Source organism: Aulonocara stuartgranti, assembly GCF_965226115.1.
Source record: "Aulonocara stuartgranti genome assembly, chromosome: 17".
Lineage (NCBI taxonomy): Eukaryota > Metazoa > Chordata > Actinopteri > Cichliformes > Cichlidae > Aulonocara > Aulonocara stuartgranti.
In genome coordinates this window covers 18,765,568-18,778,883 of record NC_138953.1, presented here as the reverse complement: position 1 = coordinate 18,778,883, position 13,316 = coordinate 18,765,568, and the positions used below count along the sequence as shown (strand labels likewise).

The 13,316-nt window shown below is 43.7% G+C and overlaps 4 protein-coding genes, 1 long non-coding RNA gene and 1 pseudogene across 6 annotated transcripts in view; 4 read left to right on the top strand and 2 right to left on the bottom strand.

Annotated features, from left to right (window-relative positions):
* Nucleotides 1-12,772, top strand: part of LOC309692265 — a 105,838-nt gene extending 93,066 nt beyond the window's left edge. The window contains exon 4 of the long non-coding RNA XR_014272269.1: nt 12,739-12,772. This is a non-coding gene — a long non-coding RNA (uncharacterized lncRNA). The remainder of the gene's footprint in view (nt 1-12,738) is intronic.
* LOC309691959 (histone H2A-like) lies at nt 574-1,292 on the top strand. The gene has a single exon (XM_082510038.1). The coding sequence runs from the start codon at nt 654-656 to the stop codon at nt 1,029-1,031; it is 378 nt and encodes a 125-aa protein (XP_082366164.1). The 5' UTR covers nt 574-653; the 3' UTR covers nt 1,032-1,292.
* Nucleotides 2,053-3,633, top strand: LOC309692778 (histone H4). The gene has a single exon (XM_082511580.1). The coding sequence runs from the start codon at nt 2,062-2,064 to the stop codon at nt 2,371-2,373; it is 312 nt and encodes a 103-aa protein (XP_082367706.1). The 5' UTR covers nt 2,053-2,061; the 3' UTR covers nt 2,374-3,633.
* On the bottom strand, nt 5,522-6,007 carry LOC309691810 (histone H3.2). Its single transcript, XM_082509756.1, has one exon. It carries the CDS (start codon nt 5,936-5,938, stop codon nt 5,528-5,530), a length of 411 nt encoding a protein of 136 aa, XP_082365882.1. The 5' UTR covers nt 5,939-6,007; the 3' UTR covers nt 5,522-5,527.
* Nucleotides 6,267-6,684, top strand: LOC309691705 (histone H2A-like). The gene has a single exon (XM_082509579.1). The coding sequence runs from the start codon at nt 6,282-6,284 to the stop codon at nt 6,666-6,668; it is 387 nt and encodes a 128-aa protein (XP_082365705.1). The 5' UTR covers nt 6,267-6,281; the 3' UTR covers nt 6,669-6,684.
* Nucleotides 11,049-12,181, bottom strand: LOC309693049 (annotated as a pseudogene). Its single transcript has 3 exons — nt 11,885-12,181; nt 11,592-11,613; nt 11,049-11,529 (listed from the first exon to the last, which is right to left on the bottom strand). The product of its transcript is annotated as an uncharacterized misc_RNA (transcript).
* Nucleotides 12,773-13,316: the final 544 nt, after the last annotated feature.

Below are 13,316 nucleotides of genomic sequence, written 5' to 3'. Positions count from 1 at the left end.
GCTTCTTCACCCTCAGTGGTCAACATACGCCGGGGTGAGTTGGAATTCATCATTCACTGAAGGAAACAGAACTAACAATACCACTGATCAGGAGAACCTTTGAACATAATGTCCTTCAGTTACAATTATCTTATATCGATCAACCTTAAGACATTTTTGTGTTTTCATGTGATTATTTTTCAAAGTAAAAGCAAAAAAAAAAAGAAAAAAATGCTGATGTACATGTGGACTGAAGCCTCCTAATGTAAATACACAGGCAGAAAAAAAACAAAAAAAAAAAGTCATCCTTATTTTTATTTATTTCTAATTTTTGTGCGAATGTTTATTGTCAGTGCTGTATCAAACAGTTTTTATTTGGCTCTAGTTTATTGTAATAACCTTGGTCTTCGTATCCTTTTTACATTGTATGAGTATACAATGTAAATATAATCTTACAACCTAGTGTATTTTTCGAAGTCCTTTGTGTTTCACATTTCCCTGAGATCTTGTTTGTCACAGAGTGGACTACGTTTTTGTTTCTGATTGGACCATCCCGCTGAAGCGCAAGCTGGCCAATGAGCGATCAGGAAGAGGCCGATGGCGTCGATATAAAGTGAGACTCTGCTGCTACACAGTAGCCTGTTTCTCCTCGGCAAACGGAAAAAGATTTAAACATGTCTGGACGTGGTGGCAAAAGCGGCAAAGCGAGAGCTAAGGCAAAGTCTCGCTCCTCACGAGCCGGGCTTCAGTTCCCTGTCGGTCGTGTTCACAGGCTGTTGAGGAAGGGGAACTACGCAGAGCGCGTTGGTGCTGGAGCACCAGTGTATCTAGCGGCTGTGCTCGAGTATCTGACCGCTGAGATTCTAGAACTAGCAGGAAACGCTGCCCGCGACAACAAGAAGACCAGGATCATTCCCCGTCATCTGCAGCTGGCTGTCCGTAACGATGAAGAGCTGAATAAGCTGTTGGGTGGAGTGACTATCGCTCAGGGTGGTGTGCTACCCAACATCCAGGCCGTGCTTCTTCCTAAGAAAACTGAGAAGGCGAAGTAAACCTCCAGTATTTCATAAAACGGCTCTTTTAAGAGCCACACCAACTTAAGAGTTATCCTCTAATCACAACCCCCGCGCTAACATTTACAATGTGAATTACAATCTATAACACACTGATTATTAATGTTGTCGTATAGAGTGTGTGCCATTTCACTGTGCAATATAAGCAAAAGAGGCATAGCTTAATGTGCAGGATGACCTGACGAGACCAGGAACTAAAGCGTTCCCATTTTAATAATTTCACTTTTTTTTTTTTTTTTTTTTTTTTTTTCTTCTTGTTGTTCCAAAACGATCACCTCAGATTCACCAAGTTGGCTGGCTGCATCGGTCGCGAACGAAATCGCTCTTAGAGCCAGATCTTTGACGTGAACGACGCGAGCCGGCTCCTCATCGCGAGCTGTGTTTTAGCACAGGGTCTATCATGTTGCCGAGCACAAAGCACTCGAATGTGATGAGCTTTCAATTGTGTTATTTAATTGATCTCGGTAGCTCTGTTTTGGAAGTTCAGTTAACGCTAGAAATGTGTTTTGGAGTGTGTACTGTTTTGTCTCTTCGGTCCACAGCATATATTTATATATCAACACATATAAATAAAACCACGTATTTTATATTAGTAATTCCTTTTGTGCATAATTGTATATTGTTGTTAATAATAAATTAGAGCAACAAAACAACCTGAAGAGGCGGTTCAGAGCCGGCTCTTTTTAGTGAGCCGAGCCGAAAGAGCCGGTTCTCTAAAAAGAGCCAGAAACCCCATCACTAGCATCTATAAACTGTTTAAGCACAGCTCCCAGTGTTACAACAGAGTAGCTATCTCCAATTTCAGTCTAAATCAATTCACAACCAGTAACTCAATGACGTAGTGCACCGAGAGCAGATGTTTGCTTTCCCAACCCGGAAATGCGACTAGCCTGTGAGAAGCTGAAGTTGGGCCAATACTTGGCTGTTCTCAATCACGTCCGCAAGTCGCCTTTAAATTACGGGGCTGGCTGCTCGTTCTCCAGTAGTGTTTCTACACGGCTTCGAGAAAATGAGTGGACGCGGCAAAGGAGGCAAAGGACTCGGAAAAGGAGGCGCTAAGCGTCACCGGAAAGTTCTTCGTGATAACATCCAAGGTATCACCAAGCCCGCTATCCGCCGTCTGGCCCGCCGTGGCGGTGTGAAGCGTATTTCCGGTCTAATCTACGAGGAGACCCGTGGTGTGCTCAAGGTGTTCCTCGAGAACGTGATCCGTGACGCTGTTACCTACACTGAGCACGCGAAGAGGAAGACTGTGACCGCCATGGACGTGGTGTACGCTCTGAAGAGGCAGGGTCGCACTCTGTATGGTTTCGGAGGTTAAATCCACAGCTCGACTCTACAACACAACGGCTCTTTTAAGAGCCACACACTTCACTTTAAGAGCTTTGTTCTACAATCTTGTTGTTTTTGTCATAATTTGGAAGGAAGTCCTGAAAATATTAGTAACTACCTGCCAGTATCCCCCACTGACTTCTGAAGCAATAGTATGTTGTAACTTCACAAACTATTACTGACTCACATTCCCAACATATTACAGTGACTTAATCTTTCTATAGGCTATAAGATTAAGGTGTTTCTAATGTGTGCTTTTCTTCACAAAATTACAATAACTGACATAACCACAAACTGAACTTCAGAGGTTACAGACCTATTCAATACCACTGTTTATTAAAACTCACCTATAGCAGGAGTGTGAACACTCATAGACCAAACGATAGATTTCACTAATTTTATTTATTTTTTTGGTTTATTTGTAAATGTCTTCTTGCCAGAAATTCGCTTAAAGCAGAAGTGCTTATTTAATAGGGTTTTTTCTTTTCTTTTTTTTTTCTTTTTTTAAAGATAACCAACCCACCTTTGGTCTAGTACATGGTGGACATGAGTGGATGGAGCTCTAAGAAGCTTTTGAAACTTCTTCCTGATGTCTGCCTGAAATATCATTTTCACCAATCATATCAATGTAACAATTCTGATGTGTGATCTTTCTTTCTCCACAGGCTTACTCAGCCTACAATCCTGACATAACCTTCATACAAGGAACACTATCAAAGATATGTTTTAGTACCCAGATTTTATGGACTTGAAATGCAGCATGTCTGTTTAAACTGCAAACAAAGTATCAAAGGGAACTGTAAATGATCTGTGACGAAATGACCCACATCGCAATCAAGAAGTTTTGTCAGGTTGTCTACGTTCAATTGACGTGCTTCCAGGTTAAAAAATAAATTAAAAACATTTTTAAAAAGCTCCTTTGAAGGAGCAGATCAGAATTACAGAAAATACACCACACACAAAGTGTGTTTGCATGTAGCACACAGCTGTGGCTCGCTGTCGGTCTAAATCAAGCCTATTCAAATGGAGGCCCGCGGGCCAAATGCGGCCCAGAAGCAACCTGCCTGTGGTCCTGGCAGAAACACAGAGAAAACGCAAAAAATTAATTAATTTTTAAAAAAATTAAAAATTCCTACAGCGTAGTGTAGACTGTGAATGCAACACTCTTAGTAGCCTAGCAATATTTAACCCACAATGCACCGTGATGTAAACATATTAAAAAATCATCGTAATATATGATGCGACAACAGCATGTCTTTCTCACTCCAAAAGCACAAAATTGACAATGAAAACTGTCGGTTTAACCCTGCCCGGACTGACAAATACTTATTCGTTTTACCGAGTTTAATAATCTTACAACCGGAGTTGTACTACCATGGTGAGGGTCCTGTACAGCCCAAGAGAGAGCTGCAGCATCTTCCCTTCGTGTTTGCTTCTTGGCGAAGAAGAAAAGGCCTTTCACAGATTCTGAAACAGTGAAATACTGCATGCTGGCCGTGGTGGATGCGGTGAAAAGTGAGTGTGACATCTGCTATTAAAAACGTACCCCTGTAGGACAGTTCAAATATTCGTAGAGTTGAAGTTCTGGCGTCAGACGAGTTTGAAATGCTGTTCGATGACCTGAAGAAAACTGATGTAATGTCTATAGCAGGAGATCAGACAGAACTGATAATGCACAGTTATGCGTATATGTCCGTTTTTTTGGATGGGAAATTGCTCGGTTTACTACCGTTAGAGGGACACACAGCTGGCGAAATGATGTTTGAGAAGATTTAAGCTCTTTTTGAGGAAAATGGTCTGGATATGAAGCGTGTCTGTATACTTGTGACCGATGGGGCTCCATCCATGGCAGGAAAATGGTCAGCGAAATATTTACTTTAATTTTAAAGGGAATTATCAAAATGTTTTTTGTTATTATTATTATTTCAAATGTGCAAAAAATAGTTTAGTTATAGCTCCCTTTTTTTGGTGTGCATTTGTCAGAGGTCACCACCAGATTTATAGGGGAAAAGGAATAAAATAAATACTTGTTTTTCAGTACAGTTGTGTGGGTTTGAAATTGATCATGATCTGCTGCTTACTGGCTTCAAAAAAAATATCTGGCCCAGATAAATTCCTCGGTTTGAAAATCTGGCCCAACTAACTTCGTAGTTGAATAGGCATGGTCTAAATGAATCTCAGACCTAAATGAGAGTTTGTAGTGATTTATAATTATTATTATAAGTCTGAACCTCTTTAATCTACTCAGCTGTCTTGTTTTTACGTTTTAGTGCAACTACTTTAAGGAACAGACAATGTTTATGCTCTTACTACACAGATTTCTGTTTTTACAGCAAGTTTATAAAAAGAAAAGTCTAATAACTTTACAATTTAAGTCAGTCAGATTTTTATTCATGTAGTAAAACAGCTAAATGTGTTGCACACACTGAGACTACCGTAACAGGGCTGTCCCACTTCAGTTCTAGTGTGAATATGAGTTTGACACCTATGGATTAAAGATTTAGTTTAATTACTTTAAGCAAGTGTAGCTGGTTGAGGACAGTCGCGGGATTTTTAGCTTTCTCAGTCTTCTTGGCCTGGATGTTGGGCAGCACACCACCCTGAGCAATTGTCACTCAGCCCAGCAGCTTGTTCAGCTCTTCGTCGTTGCGGATGGCCAGCTGCAGGTAGCGGGGACGATCCTGGCGTGGGTGTAGGTTTGGCATTGGTGGGGACGGATGATTCAACCACCGAACCCTGCCCTGCTTTTGTCTTTGCTTCTTGATAAAAAGAGGAGAAATATACTTGCCTACATATGCTGTTCTACATGCTTTTAAACCATTTAAAATTACAATTCATAGTTTTATATGTGAATTATATAATGTCAAATTACTATTAAACAAATGACTAAGAATTTTAGACTTTAGTTTACTTCAGCCATATTTCATATAAATCAGGTATCATACAAAAATAAAAAAAAAGCTTCATTTTTGTAACTGAAGTCAGTGATTTCCACGTTCATGCCGACTGTAGTTTCTGGTATAGAAAGAGCATGAAGATTAAAGTGTGAGTATAATATTGATGTAATAGTAAGAAAGAAGCGAGCTCTTGGTGGGAGGGAGGTGGCTCTGAAAAGAGCCGTTGTTTGTAGGTGAGCGAGTAGCTTAAGCTCTCTCTCCGCGGATGCGGCGAGCCAGCTGGATGTCTTTGGGCATGATGGTGACCCGCTTGGCGTGGATGGCGCACAGGTTTGTGTCCTCGAAGAGACCGACCAGGTAAGCCTCACTGGCCTCCTGCAGAGCCATAACGGCAGAGCTCTGGAAGCGTAAGTCGGTCTTGAAGTCCTGAGCGATCTCGCGGACCAGGCGCTGGAAGGGCAGCTTGCGGATGAGCAGCTCGGTGGATTTCTGGTAACGGCGGATCTCGCGCAGAGCCACGGTACCGGGCCTGTAACGGTGAGGCTTCTTGACGCCTCCGGTGGCTGGGGCGCTCTTACGGGCAGCCTTGGTGGCGAGCTGCTTCCTGGGGGCTTTGCCGCCAGTAGACTTGCGAGCGGTCTGCTTGGTTCTTGCCATTGTTTCTCACTTTTCTTCTTCTGTGATACGAGCAGATTTTGTAGCAAACAGAAGACTCGCTGCTCTTAAAGTGTGTGCCTGGCTGTGACGCGGTGCCGCTCCGGCTCGTGATTGGTGAGGGGCTCCACGTGGTGCTCAGCACCGTTCAGAGGAGCACCGCCCCGCCTCGGTGTGTGCTGCTCATTGGAGAAAAGTGCATTGAAATTGCGCGCTGCCGCAAGCCTCTCTGCGATTGGTGCGTGACGAAGCTGCGCGCGCTCTGCGGGAATATAAGCGAGGCTTTGAGCCGATCAGGCCACATTTCTTTTGAGTGTTGATACTACGAAAAGAAGAACCTGTCAAAATGAGTGGACGCGGAAAGACTGGAGGCAAAGCCAGAGCTAAGGCCAAGACTCGCTCATCCCGTGCCGGGCTTCAGTTCCCCGTGGGTCGTGTCCACAGACTGCTGCGCAAAGGCAACTATGCGGAGCGTGTGGGAGCCGGTGCGCCCGTTTACCTGGCAGCTGTGCTCGAGTACCTGACCGCTGAGATCCTGGAGCTGGCTGGCAACGCGGCCCGCGACAACAAGAAGACTCGCATCATCCCACGTCACCTGCAGCTGGCTGTGCGCAACGACGAAGAGCTTAACAAGCTCCTGGGGGGAGTCACCATCGCTCAAGGTGGTGTGCTGCCCAACATCCAGGCTGTGCTGCTGCCCAAGAAGACCGAGAAGCCCGCCAAGGCCAAGTAAACGCAAAGCGCTCCGTTTCAACAAAAAAACAAAGGCTCTTTTAAGAGCCACACACTTCTCTCTGAGCAAACTTCCTTCTTGATGCGTTATTAACAACTTGTGTACTTGGAAATTTAGCAGACATGCACCTCTATTTATTTTGAAATGTATATTAACTCATGCCATTTTTCACAGTAAGGGACTCAAGTGCACCTTAAAAACTACATTTTTAATTGAAACTGTCAGTTTGCTTTATTGTCATCAGGCAAGAATAAAAAGTTAAAGCTCAAATTTTAACATTACATCCCAAAATAAAACTAAAAGAAATTTGCAGTGTCTCTCACTGCGTGATTAAGGCCTGTGCCTTGTTCAACCTCAGTGTGCTCCTATAGCTTAATAATTTGAGGTCAATTTGAAGCTAATCATTAGTGATATCCTAACTATGACTGTAAACATGCATCATGGTTCACTCGCTTGATAATAAAAGCAGATTTTAAGCTCATGGAAACACAAATGCAATAGTAAATCATAACGCAGAACATGATGAGGAGCGGGACAGGTGGAGTTCTTTGGTGCTGCAGGAACTATCCAGGTACAGAGGGAGGAAAATGTGGAGCTGTTTGCAACATGTTCAGCACTTCTGCTGAATTTGGGACATTTTGCAAAGTCTGTGTCTATTGTGAGTACAATAAAACAATGATTACAATACAATGTACTTAGGTTTGCTTAGATAATAGGGGGCAGCTGGAGATCAGAGGAACAGAAAATGATTCGTAAGTGTTGATTTTGTTAGAATGACTTTGTCAACCCCTGTTTTAAGGACAATAGTGGATTTGTGTGCTCGAAGCATTTCATGCGACCTTAAAGCTCTCAAGAAGGACATTGAGTTGCTGAACCCTGACCTCTAACGTGCCAAATCAGTAGGTTTATCTATAAACTTTGGCGTGTCTCTGTATGGAGGAAAGAATTTATTGACAGTGGGGGTCTGCCTTTTGTAAAATGAGAGTTACAGTTACTAGCCTGGGGAGAGGACAACCCCCACAACAATAGAATTAGTGGAAAACTACTGAGGGGGACACAGGGCAGCCGCGGACTCTTCTTCAGCTGGGATATCAAAAGGATCGGTGAGGTCAAGAAGAAGTAAACCTCAACACTATATTTTTGAAATAATGGGTTTCCTCGCATCCTTAACCCTACAGAACTCAATTTGTTCAAATGTACATGAATCAAATTGGTTATGAAATTAGTAATGAAATAAATACATGGTAAAATAAATAGCTGTCTGGGTTCAGCTTGGAGTAAAATGTGTGTCCTTAAAATCACCGAATATCAATTCAGCTGGCCTAGATTTAGTCAGGTAAGGTTGTTGAGTAAAGCATTTCAAGTGGATTATATTGGCTAGGTATCAATAAACTATACATTGTACTTCCACTAAAACAGCCAGTGTAGGCTTACAAAAAATAAAAATATAAGTGAAACATATCTCATATATAGATAATAACATGCATCTATAAATGTAATATTTTCTGTCATATTTGTTGTTTTTTAATAGAATATTTTAAAATGTAGGTGATAACTTTTAAAGGTGTATTTCTTGTATGATAGTGTCTCATAGTAAAACAAGAAGTGGTGTGATGTCTTGTACTATGAAGGTATGGTTGTAAATATTGAGTTATCAAAATTATAGCAACAGTGCTGATGTTGACTAGATGTTGTATTAAAAGTATATTATTCTAGATTAACTTGAATACTCACATAGTAATGGAGGTCTCAACATACTGCAGTCCCTCTGGCTGAACCAATACAAAATGGTTATTGGAAACACACAACACATAGTACTGTATGAGTTGTGGTAAATAAAGTAAAGAGGTTTTAGTATGCAGGTTAACTTGAATACTCACCTTACTCAATGTTGGGGGATACGTATTTTCTTCAAGAGGTCGGTTTTTTCTGCAACTCTGTCTATGATCAAGTCATTGTCAAGGGAGATGAGGATGTCTTTCTCTGTAGTCATAAGCATGAATGCTTCCAGGTGTTCTTGTGACTGTGTGCTTCTTATTCTACTTTTTATGTGTTTGAGAACAGAGAAACTTCTCTTACATGCTACCTGTGTCACAGGCAGAGTAAGAAGGTACCTGTATCCCCAGCCAAGAATATGATAAGCATCTGTGAAGAGGTTGTATCGTTTCAGAATCTGATAACAACAGACTGGGCATTCCTTACAAGATTTGCACTGTTTGTTTAGTACATCTGTGTTCTCTTCTTCGTCATCATCACAGCCAACCCCTACCATCCTGACCTTGTACTCTTCAAGTGCAGACATTTTAAGCCGTGGCCACTGAGACACTTTAACTCAGACTGCAAGTTTCTTTCCTTTTTTTTACTTGCAGCTGCGTTTTGCATCGTTTCTTTCCATCGTCTTTGCCTCCTACTCCACTTCTTCTACTCCTTGCCTGGCGGCCACAGCCAATGCAGCTGGCATCCAACTTAGAGGTGCAGTGGGGAAAAAAATACCGTATTTTCGCAACTATAAGGCGCACATAAAAGCCTTAGATTTTCTTTAAAAAGTGCAGGGCGCCCTATAGTGCAGTGCGCCCTGTGTGTTGTAAGGAGGACGTAGTAGAGAACACCACGAGAACGCTAAAGGGTGAAGTGTGGGCGTTGATCGTATATACCGGACAATCGCACATACCTGTATAAAAGGACAGGTATGTGCATTATGTGGAACATCGTTGTTTTAACACCCCTGAAAATGGCAAAGAGACACGCTTATGAAGCACAGTTTAAACTGAAGGCCATCAGCTACGCGGAGGAACATGGAAATCGAGCAGCCGCGAGAGAATTTAAGATTAATGAATCGATGGGTCGCAAGTGGAGGAAGCTGGAAAACAAGCTCCGGCAGGTCAAGAAAACGCAGCTGAGTTTCCGCGGACATAAGGCGAGGTGGCCCGAGTTGGAGGAAAGACTCGAGCGGTGGATCATCGAGCAAAGAACGAGTAGGAGAAGCGTTTCGACGGTCACCATTCGACTAAAAGCGGTTTCGCTAGCAGAAGAAATGAAAATTGAACATTTCCGAGGAGGTCCGTCTTGGTGCTTTCGTTTCATGAAACGCTGCCATTTTTCCATCCGGACCAGGACTACGGTAGCGCAGCAACTTCCAGCGGATTATACCGGTAATGAAAAGCTGGCCATCTTCCGCTCCTACTGCAGCAAACACATCGCCGACAAACACATCCAGCCCAGCCACATCACTAACATGGACGAGGTGCCGTTCACTTTCGACATCCCGGTGAGTCACACTGTGGAGAAGAAGGGGACCAGCACGGTAGCGATAAGCACAACGGGGCACGAAAAGTCTTCTTTTACTGTTGTGCTTGGCTGCCATGCTAATGGACAGAAACTGCCGCCTATGGTGATTTTTAAGAGAAAGACTTTGCCTAAAGAGAAGTTTCCAGCAGGAATCATCATTAAGGCAAATGAAAAAGGCTGGATGGATGAGGAAATGATGAAAGACTGGCTGAGGGAGGTGTATGTAAGGAGACCAGGTGGTTTTTTCCACGCATCACCATCGCTGTTGATCTGTGACTCTGGCTGTGAGATGGGCACGCATAATGTGAAAAAACAAGTGAAACAAATGAACTGTGAGCTTGCTGTCATTCCGGGAGGCCTGACAAAGGAACTCCAGCCGCTGGACATCGGTGTGAACCGCCCGTTCAAAGTAAGGCTGCGAGCGGCGTGGGAGCGATGGATGACCGATGGGGACCACAGTTTCACTAAGAGTGGAAGGCAGCGCCGGGCGATTTACGCCACAATTTGCGAATGGATTGTAGATGCTTGGGCTAACATGTCTGCTGGCACTGTTGTTCGAGCTTTCGCAAAAGCCGGCATCATTTCCGAGGAGCCGCACGGCACGGAAAGTGACTCTGACAGTGAAGAAAGTGAACCTGGCATGTTTAATGGAGATTTAGCACAGCTGTTCAATTCAGACACAGAGGATGAGGACTTCGATGGGTTTGATTGATGACAATTACCGGTAATAAAAATGTGAGTACCAAACTCAGTTTTGCTCCCGTTTTATTTTTAAACACGCATACTTGTATGAGCCCTATAATCAGGTGCGCCTCATGTGTGTGTTAAATACAGTAATGGCACACATAACTGAGACTGCGCCTTTTAGTACGGTGCATCTTATGGTCGTGAAAATACGGTAGGTGTTGAAAGCATGCGTGGAGAATGGTGGGCTGGCCCGCCGGCCTTCCTGGAGTACCGGCCATTCTGTGATTCTCCAGAATCCACAGATGGCCAGTCCGCCGCTGGTGGTGAGTGTGAGGAAGGGGCTCTTGTGTGTTGCTGTGGTGGCTCTGAGAAGAGCCGTTGTTGTGTGAGAGTGGTGGCAGCTCACTACTTCGTGGCTGCTGTGGCCGCTGCTGCAGGATTCTTGGCCTTCTTGGGCAACTTCTTAGCGTCTGCGGGCTTCTTGGCTGCTACTGCCTTCTTGGGCTTTTTGGCAGCTGCTGCCGGTTTCTTGGCTTTGGCCGCGGCAGGCTTCTTGGCTTTGGGAGCGGCTTTCTTTGCGGGTTTCTTGGCTTTGCTCTCAGTAGCCTTCTTGTTCATCTTGAAGGATCTGGAGGCCCTGGTGCCCTTGGTCTGCACCAGAGTGCCCTTCGCCACCAGGCTCTCGATGGCAGTCTTGACACGGGCCTTGTTCTTGTACACATCGTAGCCTCCGGCACCCAGAGCCTTCTTGAGAGCAGCTGCGGACACACCGCTGCGCTCCTTGGAAGCGGCCACGTTTTCACAATCAGCTCGCCCACGCTGGGGTCAACTTTCTTGGGCTTGGAATCCTCCAGCCGTTCAAGAGGATTCTGCTTTCTTCCGCCAACTGAAAAATGTAAAATGTAAACACAGATTTTTGTCTAAGATAAGTAAAATGCTGCACAATACCTCCGACCAACTCCATCATGTGCTGACCAGTCATAGGAGTTTAGTGAGAGACTGAGATTACCAAAATTCACCTCTGAACACCACAAGAAATCATTCCTACCTACTTCCTGTACAACTCATCCATCTTATGCACAGCACTTACTACAATAGTTGGATTATATAAAGGCAGATAGAAAGGGAAAGGTGGCTACAGAGCCAACAAATTAGGAATCAGATTGAAGATAACTTTGATGGAAATTCCTCTTTGGTCATAGCTAGAAAAGCTGGATGCGAAGGACACAGCAGAGCCTGACTGTGGCATAGGCAGTATAGGCAAATGCTAAAGGTGCCATCTGGAAGCGCAAGTCTGTATTGAAGTCCTGCGCGATCTCACGGACCAGGTGCTGGAAGGGCAGCTTGCGGATGAGCAGCTCGGTTGATTTCTGGTAACGGCGGATCTCCCTCAGAGCCACGGTACCGGGCCTGTAGCGGTGAGGCTTCTTCACACCGCCAGTGGCCGGCGCGCTCTTACGTGCAGCTTTGGTGGCGAGCTGCTTCCTGGGAGCCTTTCCTCTGGTGGATTTACGGGCAGTTTGCTTCGTTCTGGCCATCTTGGTTTGTGAAAAGAACGTTATACAGTGTACTGCAGAGATGCCCCTTTATCCGGTCGTAAAGTCTGACAAACTAGCCGTGTCTGGACCTAAACTCCGCTGCAGGTCCATATATCAAACATCACTATGGCATTACTGAGACTTGAAAAACTGTCTAAAGTCTTTCATCTTTAATAAAATGATCAGCGTTCTGCTCTACCAGGTGTAACAATTGAGTTTAACATCCAGGCATCCATGAAAACGGAATTTATGATATTTAATGGAGTTAGAAGTTAGCAGGAAGTTAGCTCGCTAGCTTCTATCTAAATACAATATAGCATGTCCTGACTGCGGGGTTTTGGAAACAAATTAAAACGTACAGCTCTGTTATCACTTCCAACATAAATGAAGACAGAAAACTAAACAGCAGTGATGTTTGTAGGGTTACTGAAGTTTGGCTAGCTGGTATATAATGATGTGCTACGTGACCGCTAGCGACACAGCTATGTTAGCATAATATAAACAAGCTAACTTTTTTCCACTCGATAAAAGTTAACGTGAGTGTTCTCGGTGGTCAGGAACAAATGTAATCGCATGGCAGGATGCTGTAAAGGACCAAACTTCAGCCAGGAGAACAACTGAGTTAAGATATTCATTGTGTGTATTTATGTTGTACAGTGTTTAACTGCATTATGGTTACTGTGGTTTAACAGAGACAGTATTTTAGTTGCCACCACAAGGAGGCACTGTTTCATTGTAAGAGCACGGATGCTGCGTCATCACGCCCCTAAGAAAAAAAAAGTATACCACAACGAAAATGGCACCCATGAGAAAAGTTTTGCCGCGTGTTGATGAGGAATAAAGTTCACAAAATATTAAGGACATTTTTGCCTCCGTCGTCATTTTCCTTCGAGTTGATCGCTGTCGATGCTGCAATACTCAACAAAAACATTAGCACAAGCTTAAAATAAATAATAACTAATAATCCTTTTGTAATTAAAACAATGTTTTAAAGCTTGGAAAGTTTAACAGGGACTGACATTATTTCTTTATTATTTTAAGCTTCATTCTTACAGGGAGGACTATGTGTTTCTGGATAAAGACAGCTCTTTTGCAGCTTTGCTTCGGTACACCACCTCAGTGGGTTTTGAATTAA

Bases quoted from the DNA above. Each gene is read 5' to 3' on its own strand.
- LOC309691705 (XM_082509579.1), top strand. From the start codon at position 6,282: ATGAGTGGACGCGGAAAGACTGGAGGCAAAGCCAGAGCTAAGGCCAAG.
- LOC309691959 (XM_082510038.1), top strand. From the start codon at position 654: ATGTCTGGACGTGGTGGCAAAAGCGGCAAAGCGAGAGCTAAGGCAAAG.
- LOC309691810 (XM_082509756.1), bottom strand. From the start codon at position 5,938: ATGGCAAGAACCAAGCAGACCGCTCGCAAGTCTACTGGCGGCAAAGCC.
- LOC309692778 (XM_082511580.1), top strand. From the start codon at position 2,062: ATGAGTGGACGCGGCAAAGGAGGCAAAGGACTCGGAAAAGGAGGCGCT.